Below are 12,402 nucleotides of genomic sequence, written 5' to 3' on the forward strand. Positions count from 1 at the left end.
CAGTATTTTAAAATGTTCTTCCTTGTAAACTATTAACTACATTAACTCTTTCACTACCAATTAGAGTTTCCATAGCCTAGTTGAAGCCTCATCAATACTCTAGCTGGCAAATTTAAAACCAGGATAAGCACTTCTTCAGTTTTTTTCAATCAGAATAAGACACAAAATGGTATGCTTCAAAAATCCGATCATAACAGATACTCATGTTCATGTAAACGTGCATCATTTATAATTTACAACGGCAGCACTAAAAGCTATTACAGTGGATTTTTTAGTGCTTGTTGAACTCTGCAGCTGTGGGCACATGTTGAAATACATGCACACCCACCTGGATGGGGACATTCTGGTACCAATTCCTACCAAAAGCCTTAATTAAGCAAAAGCATTAAGCATATTGTGTTTTTCCTTTCACCTTGGTGCATTATGTAGCTACTTTTTGCACATGTAAATGGTCTGTAAACTTACTAACCTCAAAATCTATCTTCCATTAAAAAACACTGCTCCTGGCTTGCTGAAACGTCTTTTCTTTTCTTCTCTAATGTATTTACATAACTAAGTAGCACATTTGCCTGCCAAGTGACTAGTTTTTTCTCCTCACACCTTTACGTTAATCCTTTTGATTTCGGTTGATACGTGACATTATATATAACAAGCCAAGGACAATAGCAAATGCATTCATCCATGAGTCTGCCTTAGCTGTGGTACTTTAACAGCAGAACTGCCACTGTAACAGATGCACACCTGTAGCAGCTGACTTGTAACCCCAAATAAAATGGGTCATGTATTTGGCACGGCAACAAAATAAACATTGTTTAGCATTAAGGCTTTATTGCTGTTAATAATTACTTAATTTCTGTCTATATCTGATAAAAATATAAGTGAGGCATATTCACTACATATATTTATTCCACATCATCTCAGACTTTCTTCAGACTTTTTAAACACCATGTCTAGAATTGGGAATTGTACTGCCATCCACAGTACTGGCCACAACAGAGCGAGCGCCTTAAAGCCATTTTACAATAAGCCTACCTCAATCCTTCCGGTGTCTGGCTGGAAGCCTCTGGCTGGATCTTCGGTCGTCACTCTGCACTGGATCGCACATCCGTTCACCCTGATCTTGTCTTGTTTGAGGCTGAGTTCTGGCAGGCTGCGGCCTTCACACACATGCAGCTGTGCATGCACCAGGTCCACACTGTTGTAGAGAGAGAGGCAATGAGGTGAATAAATTAACTGTCAACCTAAATATGGTGTGAATAGCCCTTTATTTTCTTCGATGTCACTATAGAGAACATTGTTCCCACTTATATCAAGGCCTTAAAGACCAGTAAAGCCGTTCATTTAAAATAGAGACTTTTAGCTATTCTTGGCCTGACATCAGGATGAGGAGTGAGGTGAGTTTAAATGGATGTGGTTTTTGCAGCATTTCTCACTTCAGCAAATGAACCTATGATGCATGGCAAGAAAACAATCCCTCAGACACCTCTTAAACTTTGTAATAATTTGATGTTGCTGAAACAGTGACTCCTGGGAAAGCAAAAAGGACACAGAAAATCCGGTTTTCCATGTCATAAACCAAGTGATAAATTAGCAACATAACTTTTGTTTGGTAAAGTTTAGTAAGTATCCAAAGGTGATACTAAGAATAAAAAAGAAACCAGGCCCTACAATATGAAGATGGACAACCAGAACCATGATTCTTGATCTTTTAGTATTTTAGTTTTATTTAAATTTCAAAGCTTCATCTACACAGATGTTGACACATGGCAGCAAAGACTTTCAGTATGTTTTTCTAACACTTCTGAAAGTAATAAAGAAACTCAACCAGTCAAACAACCCAAAATTGCTAACTTGAAGCCTGTCTGGCTCTGTTAGATGAAACAAGTACTGTTTTGGGGTTTTTTCATTTAGGCATAGTGACAAATATCAAGCCTGTATATGTATAAACTAACCACTGTCAAATAATCTCTACATTTCCTACAGTTTTATAACAAGTTTTGGAGATAAATATACATAATGGCGACAATATGTTAATGACAGACAGTTAATCACTAGCAATAAGAAAATTGTGCCACTTGTTTTGCAATAAATGCAAACTAAAGTGACTGCACACAAAAAAGTTCGATGGAGTGAACAGTCCCCAAGTGTGCTCCCTCTCTGATGCAGAAACACTGATAATGGAGCTCACATGTAACATCCAAACAGATTGTTCTGGTGTTTGGTTGTGCCATCAGCATGTGAGAAAGTGCAAATGATGAGGAAACTGTGGATAAAGATAGAGACAGGTTAGGTTGCCAGGATGGTAGTTGTTTTTCTAGTCTGACTAACATAAGAACACTGTTGTGTGTCAACTGTGCAGCAAGACCATCCCTGCCAAGAAAGGGATTACAACAAACTTATCTTCCACCTTTTGGAGTATCATCAGTCACAACCTACAGATGGGTGACAAATTAAAGGAATAACTTGAACCTTTGCAGTGAGGGGACCTGGTGGCTCTGGTTTGCTGTAGGGGCACGTTGCTGGTCTGATTTGGCACTACTTCTCCACTTAAAATCCCTGCAAATCAGTGCAAAGCTGTGCGGAGTGATCACTTTTATCCTGTGATGAGAGTGCTGTCTTTCAGGATGACAGTGCTCTCAACTGTATGGTGCAACAGGTCACTGTATGATTTAGTAATGACAAATGTTGTGAATTACATGACATGACCCTCACAGTCACCAGAGCTCGGGCTCTGAAGTTTTTTGGGTGGTTTTGAAACGACATGATGCACAGCACTCTTCACCACCACCATTAAAACATCAAAGGAAGAAACATTATGAAACATTATTTGGAAGAAAAGCTTTTCATATCTTCAGCAGAGGTCAGGAGATTCGATAAATCAATGCCTATCTTCACTGAACTCACAGGCAGTTCATGATGGAGAGGTACTCCACAACATTACAGCATCAGAATGGTACAAAGACATATCCCACACTGTAGCCAGCTGCCTTGCTAAGCATATGCCACCAGTCAGCATGTTTGAAAAGTCTGGCTTCAGAAAGCCTCTCAGCATGGTTGACCCTCAGTGTATTGTATTGCCAACACTTTTCAAAGGCAGAACTTTAGTTGAGAGTTTGGGGAATCAGTACAGAAAGTGCTCAGCCCCCTGCTTTTCCATAAACTCCAACACCTGGCTGAGTTGCATGTGCGAGCCTTTTATTAGCCTAAGTGTTCATTTCCTAGACTGAATGGGGTCTGAAGAGGAGAAACGGAATATTTTCCACAGAACAGCGTGGGGGAATTGATTGCACATGGCTTGATGGATGCACTGGTCTCACAGTGTCCGAATCAAAACAAGCAGGTGTGCATCAAGCCAGACAATGGGGTGGAGTTGGTAAAAGCCGATTCACTTACCAACTGGATTCTGCTGCAGTGTTTGAACCATCGCTTGCTATTGATGAGCAGCGCTGGCATTTAGTAGCTTCATGGTCATTTACAGCTAGTTTTTTGGGTTTTAATATTGTAGGTGCACAATAAGATGAATATTTCTAAAGTCAACTGGAAGTCGTCACTGCCACAATTTTAATAATAAAAATAGCTTTAACCCTTGTGTCGTCCTGTGGGTCAAAATTGACCCGTTGTAAAGTTTGAAAATGTGGAAAAAAAATATTTTCACAGTGAAACTTTTGATGCCCACATTTTCAACATTTTTGGGAAATCTTTGACCATTTTTTGGTAGGAAAAAGAAATGTTAAAAATGTTCTTAAAGAAAATATTAGAAGTTGTACTGATATATATGTAATCACTTAAGATATTCTTAAGATTTTTTTGGAAGATTTTTACTCATTTTTTGACAATATTTGCAAGAATTTTCTTGGGCGACTGTTTTAAAAATAAAACTGAAAGAATGAATGGAATTTTCTTCCTGAAGGTCCTCAATATTTTATGAAATTTGGGGAATTTTTTTTGCTGAATTTTGGGATTTTTTCAGACAAGGACAAAAAAAATTTGGTGGCCATAAATGAGGACAACGGGAGGGTTAAGACTGTAATGGCAATAGAAATTATTTTAAGTGCAAGGTTTTAGCCTGACACATGTTCTTTTTTAAAAATATACATCTAATGTTTTTGTGCAGTAGCTTTTATTTCAGAACTATATGTGTATTTTTGTTGCATTTTTTAATGAATTAGTTTGATGTATCTGTTATGTCTGGAGCAGCAAGGAAGGACGAAAGAGTGTGAAGAAATGGTAACGCATCAAAGAAAATGGTGGCAGTATTTTAATATTTACTGAAAAAAAGAGGCATCTGGCAGCAGCTCAGGAACAGCTCAATCTCCGCAAACACCAGCTCGCTACAGAGTCACCACAGAAGTAGAAGATTGTGACAAGACTTTTGGAACAAGAAAAGGCCACTGCTCTGGTCCTGGCTTCAGCAAACACCCGACACCTGGTGCCAACTTGGCAGGGCATCGATATCCCAGAGTTCATGTGTGCATGCATTCTCCCTGTGGAGAGTCATACGTGACAGTTTCACATGTGAAGCTTGTGCTCCAGCTGTTCAGGACAAAATTAACTGAATGCTATTGAATAGACGCTGACAAAACAGTCAAAGAGCAAAGCTGTTGCATGGATTGGGTAAAAAAAAAAAAAAAAGCAGAACATGCCATCAATAACAGACTCCACATGTCAAGGCTGGTGAAAACAAGGACATTGTTTGAAATGATGGATGATGACCAAAGCTAATCCCAGGCAGGAGCTTCTGTTGGAACAGAAGGAGGATCTGTGCTGAACAAACACTGTGTAGGAAGACCAAATGGAAATCTTTCTGTAGTGTCTTCAAAAAGAAAAGCCCCAATGTAGATGCCTCTCACTGAAATGCAAAAAAACAGAGCACAAGCTAGAAAGAGAGCTGATGTTTTCTGATGCAGACAGTCAGTCTGAATCTCTGGAGTGGTGGAGGCTACATGAGAGCTTACAACTTAAAAAGAAATATTTGTGCCTCCTCGACCACCGGCAAGCCCATTTGAAGGTACCCGGCAACATTAAAACCACTCGCTCGTAGTTTGAAACACGTCTGAATGTTCTGATCAGATACTAAATTGCAATTTCTTCTCGCAGCTGTTAAGATGTGATTTGTAAAGTAAATTTGTCGCTTTCGTCTCCTCCAGGCTGGACTATTGCAACACACTTCCCACTGGGATCCCTAGCAAGAGCTTGAAACAGCTTCAAAATATTCAAAACAGCACTGCCAGGATCCTGATGAGTGTGGAAGCAACACCATATCACACCTACCCTCTGTTCACTCCACTGGCTCCTCATATCCTCCAGAATTCACCACAAAAATCGCTCTTCTCACTCATCAGTGCATTCATGGCAATGCTTCGGAATACCTTAAAGAATTCATCTGTCGCCAATCATTGAAAAGAAGCCTCCACACCAATAACTGTCACCTCCTCCACCTGTCCAGAACCAAACTTGGGAGACAGAGCTTTCCACTCAGCCTCCCTGACCACCTGAGAGGTCCACAGACAGTGGATGTTTTTAAAAAGGCCTAAAGAATTTTCTTCTTAAAGCTTATATTTGATAAGTGTTGTGCATCTTGCTGCAATAAATACTTCACACTAAAAGAAAGGTCCGGAAAGTGCATCAGTCAGCTTCAAAATGGTAAATTAAGCTTTCCCTTCTACTAGTCTTCACTAACCTGGCAATAGCCAGATTAATAATTGTGTAGTACTTGATAGTACTCCACAATATCAATCTGGGACCGCTCCATGTAAATCCGTTCGGAGGAAAGAGGCACAGATTGGACAATGCAACAGTATGTCCCGCCTCTGACAGGTTTGTTTTTAGCCAATCGCGGGATCTTCACAATGAGCGGAGTCAATTGGTAGATTAAACTCTTACCAAAACCTGTAGGTAAAAAAGCACAAACATCTTTACCATCCAGAAATGCGCAAAGCGCCTCTCGTTGTTCTTCCTTCAAAGAAGCGATAGGAGATTCAGCTAAAACTGACTTAATAGCAGCATCTACACGATCGTTGTCCTCCGTTGCCATGTTTGTTTTGAGCTACTGGCGCTTGGTGTTGTCGTCACACCCGGATATGCCGCCCCACACACGAATACTGCTGTGTGATTGGCCCGAACCAACTTGATGCTGAAGTGAAGGCGGGAGCGGAGCAAGATGGTTTGAGAGATTTGTGAACTCACAAATATCGCGAGAAATCAACTTGCTGGCAAGGTTAAGTCTTCACAGAAAACAGGCCACTAAGATGATCAACAATTATTGGCAGACTGATGTGAAACATTTTATTGTGATCACTTTTTCACCTTTATAGTGCAGCCCTATACTGTAATGCTAATTCTTACATATGCCGTTCATTCACACATATCTAGACATGCATTTTCACCCAGGACCAAATGCATTCAGACACACACAAACAGCAGTATATTATGCAAATTTGCATTCAGTAATTACCCAATATAAGATAGAATTTAAATATGACAGAGAGACTTTATTTTCTTCCATTTCCATGAGCTGTAACCCTTAACATCAATTTTGTCTCATCTGTATGCATTTATTTAAATGTAAAGCTCAAATGAGACTTGCTGGGTTAAGCTTCATGACCTTGCACAGTCTAATGCACAGCCGAAATCTATGAAAGGACTATTTGGTTGGTTTTTTGGACGGACACAGTGGGTGGAAACACATAATTCTTCAACAGCTGTGTCTAAGAAACCGCACCCGCTGCCAAACATCAACACACTCAGACAACTGGGAAACCTCTCCGCCTTGAAGGGTGAATGAGAGACAGAAGGAACACACATTAGCGAATAAGCTTAGATTTTGGACACCATCTTGGCTTTCGTCTCCTTAATGTCTCAATTATGTTGCATCCACATTCTGGCCAAACAGAAGGACAATTATGCATCAGGCTGGTGTGAAATGTGTTGGTTGAAAACACAGACTCTTCCTTGATAACTTGGACAAGTGCTGACGACATGTTTTTGTTGCAAGTTCATGAATAAGTTGGGATTTTTCAAATTAGACTGCTCCACTCGTATCTTGAAATAATGAAAGGACAGGATGAAATGAGCCACTTTATGAGATATGGCCCCAACAGTGGTTATGGAAATTGTTCCGAGTTTCCTGCACTTTATTTTTTAATTAGGACACCAATTTGTAACCACACTGAGAATACCAACTAGTCTTCATATGGTAAGCCAACATCCCAGCTCTTTAAAGGCCGTGTATATGAGAAGATTGTACTCTATTCAATGCAATGTTAATTAAATATTTGAGAATGAAACGTATAATTACAGAATAATGTGAAAAATGTAATGTACTTGCTTGGAAATGTACATTTTTATACAATAAAGTTCCATCCACTCTTGCAAACGCAGGAACAGCGATAAGGAACACAATTTGAAATGCGGACAGAGTGTTTGTATATTAATGTATTCTGTCAGTAGTTTAACAATGTAACCCACTCACTTTTTGTAGAGTATTTGCATATTCATGAAAAATGATGCAAAAGGAGGAAAAAAACAGCACTTAAAAGACAAGTATCCAAATTCAAAAACACCAACTTATGAGGTGGCAAATTAGCGAGTTTTAATGGAAGTGCTTTAATATTATGCAAATAAACACATTTTCAATGGCAAATGAGACAACGGAACATTTTCCGAGTTGAGAGTCAAACATTTGGCATCCGTGCGCTGACTTTTTTTTTATGAAATATAAATAAAGTTTGACCCAGTTTTTTTTCTTGCATAATTCTTCTACTTTGAAAACATAAGGCAGCGCTGATTGAATGAGGCCCCTTGAGGGTTTATGAAATCCATTGTGTACTAATTTGACTCAGACAAATTAAAGGGCCTGCAGCAACATCTGTGCAGCCAGTTACAGAATAAAAGTACCTTGCATCATTAGCAAGTTCCACAATAAGGCCAAACTACGCAGGGGGAGGATGAGGGCCATTCGCCTCTAGTGAAGAGTCACACAAGACACGAACACGACGACTACAAGAACGTATCGATAGTAAACGCTGCCGGTTTGTGACTCCTAGCAAAGTTAAAGAACACATAGGATTAACCACAGACATAGATTAGGATTGAGCTGAAACATCTGTACAGACAGAGTTTGGCAGCATCCGTGGTGACATAAGAGCTGGCAACAGACTCGGGGAAAAGAATGATGCAGTTAGCTGCACAGTGGGATCTGATACAGTTCTGGATTATAACGTGGCGTATAATTTTCTGCAAAGATTATTGCTCCCTTTTTCCATACTGATGAATACTGGCCACTTTCTTAAATACACCAGTGATATCTAATGCAATCCAACAAAACACAAATCCATTTTTTTTAAATTTTGTTTTACTTTGTTTATCACTGAGGTCATAAGTGATAGTGTTGTCATCTACATTTCATATTAAAGTGCTCCTAATTGCCATGCTTACGTATGTGAAAATATTAGAAAAATTTTTAAATGTAATGCAGCCCAATACACATCCACGACACACTGTGACCTCATTAAGTATAAAGCAGAACTATCACCGTTATAACACCATCAGAAACATGAACATGTAGAAGCTTCATAAAAGCAGAGTTCATGGCGGAGCTGTTGTACTGGATTGCATTAGATTTCATCAGACATACATAATAAAGTGGCCGGTGTGTGTACATTATGTCTGACACTGAAGTGGAGATCCAGCAAAGTCCCTCTGTAACCCCCACTAGCATGTGTGTCCTCAAAATTACACCAATTATAGATAAAAACAGTTTTGCAAGTTACTCTACGATTTCTGATGATTCAACTTTCCTCTTTTGTTTGCTGCCACAAAGCCAGAATAATCAAAAAGAATAATCAGAAAACATGCATTTAACCGTTTTTCTTACATGTGAGATGCCATACAAGACATTCAATCATGAATTAATCAGATTTTTTTTTTAAAAAAGCAATTTAAAAAAAAAAGAAGCGATCACTTCGAGAGAATTTCCTACTTTACACTGCAAATTAATTAATTTTATCTGGTCTGTTTGCCATTTATCCATGACAAAAACTTAACTGAAGTTTGCTTATTCACATCAGAAGTTGCTGACCTCTACCTCCTCCTCCTCTCTCCACATTGTGCTGTCATGTACACATCATGCATCGTGCACACAGCAGACTACACGTGGCAGTTTAATTATACTTGGCCTCGAGTCCGACAAGCCGAGAACTACTAGAGCTCCAAAGCCCAAGGTCTGCTCTGTGTCAATTAGTTGGTGGGAATCTGATTAAAATAAAATTAAGTTTGGAATATATGAGTATAGTATAAGCTGAAATAATGAAGGTCTTAAAACTAGATTTTGACCTGGGGGCCATGTTTAAGAGCAGAACCTCAAGATCACATTAGAAAATAATACACAACCTGCCCTGCAGTTATCATCATTGTTGGTGATATTTAGGTTAAGCACTGCATATTTTCAAAAAGTGAGCAAATAATTACATTCTTAAAAAAAAAAAAAAAAAACTCTGTTATACGAGGAGACAAAAAGTTATGAAAATGCACCTTGTTGGAAGTCTTTGTTGTTGATGTTGTCAGAAAAGATATTAACCAGATTTTTTTCTGGTCCAAGGTTTCACAAGTTTCCTAAAATACTGAAAGAACCCCAAAATGTCAAACTAAATATTGTGCCTTTTCTTTTCCTTCAACTTTCGCAGTGTCTCCTTCTAGGGCATTGCTTTGTCTCACTTTGAGGTTCTGATGTGTCAGAGATGCTATTCTGTTTTTTTTTCTTCCTGACAATGCTAAAGAAAATCTAACTCCAAGATGCCAGACCCAATACTGCATGTCTGTTTTCCTGCCTGGCATCTGACTGTTTGCCGGTTGGGCCGCTGCCTCGCTTAGGGCTTCTGATTAGCTGCCAAGTTTATATTTGATCTCTGACAATCTAAAAGTAAAATGGAAACCCCCACATGTGTCACAGAATTTGTCTACTCACTGAACGCGTGCTTTGAAAGTCTGTCAGCACCTTTAGCTCACAGCCAAATGCATTATTTGGCATTTGGGTCTACTGTCTATGCAACAAACACGCTTAAGGCTACTGGTGTGCCTATAAATATCTTATTTTTCTTGCATATCTGACAAGATGCACACATTCTAAACTGCATGGAGTGTCAAACTATTTACTGCCCAGCATTGGCTACAATCCAGGAACTGTTATTACACATTCTATTAGCCAGATTTTACAGCAGCAACAGTCCAGAGCATAAACGATAAATGTAAGCACACACCTCTACACCCTAGCTTGTACTTCACACACACATTTTCTTGAAGCACCTTTAAATTCAACGTATACATGAGATTCTTCAGTTGGCCCTAATTTTTGAAGAGAAGTTCTGGTAGAAAAAAATTGCACACTTCAGTTCTAAAGCTCAACTTTAAGAACACGAAGACAAATCAGCTCTCGTCTTGGCAAAAGTCTAAACTCCAAGTGAACTCACCAGGTCTCCCTCCTGGCAGCTTCAAAGATGAAGCAACCCCTTTCATCTAAAGTCCAGGTCAAGGCCATGCACATATTGTTTATCCACCGACGCAAATGTTTTATCCAAGCTAAACCGGCATCGTAACAGCCGAACAGTCTCAACCTGACAGAGGTTTCAGTTGCATCGTGACATGACATCCACATTAACTGGGCCAGCTGCAACATCTCATTATCCACATGTCATGTTAGATGGTGCAGAATATCACCATCAAAGACTGTCCTTTTCCCAAGACGACCAGCAGTGGAAACCTGTGTGATTATGAAACAATAAAACCTACACGTTTAGATGTTATACTAAATTAAACTGAGGTTAGTTTAGCCTAATGTGGGTTAATGTACTGTGGCTATTTAAAGGAAAGATGTGCCAGCCATGTTGGATTTAGAGGAGCTACACCTTTTTGAATGGACACAGTTGCAATAGAGCTGGAAAAAAACAACTACAGCAACGGTTTCTAAACTCACAAATAATAAGGATTCATGTTTTCCATGGTTCTATTTTAGCTACATTTGCAATTGTGTACCTGGAAATCTCACAAGCGGGAGAGCAATTCCTGCTACTATGACAACCTGTAACCATGAGCTGTCATGTTATCAGCTGTATCCTTTTAAGATATTTATTGTTTATTTTCACTGCGACATGTTCGAAAATATATTTAGAATATTCATGCTGCTAATCATAACTTGCAGCTCACTGTAACATAAGATTTAATGAATTAAATCCACCAGTCAGCCACAACATTATAACTACCTGGTTAATATTGTGTAGGGATCCCTGTTGTACCTCAGAAACATGAGACCTTGGACTGTTCTGGTGCATGCAATGGATGCTCGATATCATTGGGATCTATGGAGTTTGGAGGCTGGGTCAATGCTTCGTGCTCTTGTTGTGTTCAGGCGCAGCGTCCTGCTTTAGGAGGATCCAAGATCTCCAAACATATTCAATGTACGGTAATTCATTTTCCCTGTCAGTGGCTTCATTGTCAGTGTTGTTTCGGATTGGTGCATGAGATTCCCTGCACAAAAATAGAATGTATAAAATCATTTTCACGCACACTAGGATGATCTAAAAAGACGTGTGCCTCTGCATGACACAAGGACAGATATGCATTTCAAAGGAAGAATTTACATTTTCCTTTAAAAGACGATCATTGCAGAATTACTGTAGGTCATCTCCAGAGTCAAGAGAGCAATGACGGCTTCATTAAAATGTAATTCCATTAAAATAATTACCGTGTCTGCCCAGAGTAATGCTCAGGTTAGAATGTCAGGGTTGAAGAGATCACAGCAGAGGATGTATAATGTTCTGACCTATGACAGAGGAGGTGAGCACCTGCACATAATGCGCACTTAAGTCTTCTTCTTCCATTAAATTCTCAATTATGTTAAAAAAAAATGTATATATGTAGAGAAAAATACCCAAGAAAGTACTCATGGTATTGGCTCCACATATGCATGACTCTCGAGACATCTCTGCAATATCGCAGTACATGGAAAGTACATTAGCTAAATACTGAACCTAGAACCTGAGAACACGCTATCTTAAAGTCCAACATGCATGTGCACTTACATCCAGCCGCAAGTGCACTAAACTTTGTCTCAATCTGTCACATGTGCACACACACACAAGCACACTGAGACCATGAAGGCTGCGTACTAATTGCATATCATTTTCACTCATTTCACTCAGAGCTCGTTAGCAAGGGAGAAGGGGGTGGCTGTGAGCCCAGAACTTAAAGTGGGAGAGGGAGGGAAGGGATGACAGCAAAGGGAACGAGGCAGATTGTTGTGGTTATAGAAGCTCAGAAAATGAATCAAGAACAATACCGAGAAATATGACAAACAGCCAGCGAGGTAAAGAAAATATCTACTCCACTCTCGAGATCAAAACGGATGGA

General features: G+C 39.4%; 1 protein-coding gene across 1 annotated transcript in view; it reads right to left on the reverse strand.

The window, feature by feature from the left end:
- Positions 1–12,402, reverse strand: part of LOC110962536 (pyruvate carboxylase, mitochondrial) — a 627,844-nt gene that overhangs the window by 214,957 nt on the left and 400,485 nt on the right. Inside the window, 1 exon segment of the mRNA XM_051943654.1 lies at positions 1,033–1,195. Within this exon segment, the coding sequence (XP_051799614.1) occupies positions 1,033–1,195 (163 nt within the window).

Source organism: Acanthochromis polyacanthus, chromosome 23, assembly GCF_021347895.1.
Source record: "Acanthochromis polyacanthus isolate Apoly-LR-REF ecotype Palm Island chromosome 23, KAUST_Apoly_ChrSc, whole genome shotgun sequence".
In the NCBI taxonomy this organism is placed as follows: Eukaryota; Metazoa; Chordata; class Actinopteri; family Pomacentridae; genus Acanthochromis; species Acanthochromis polyacanthus.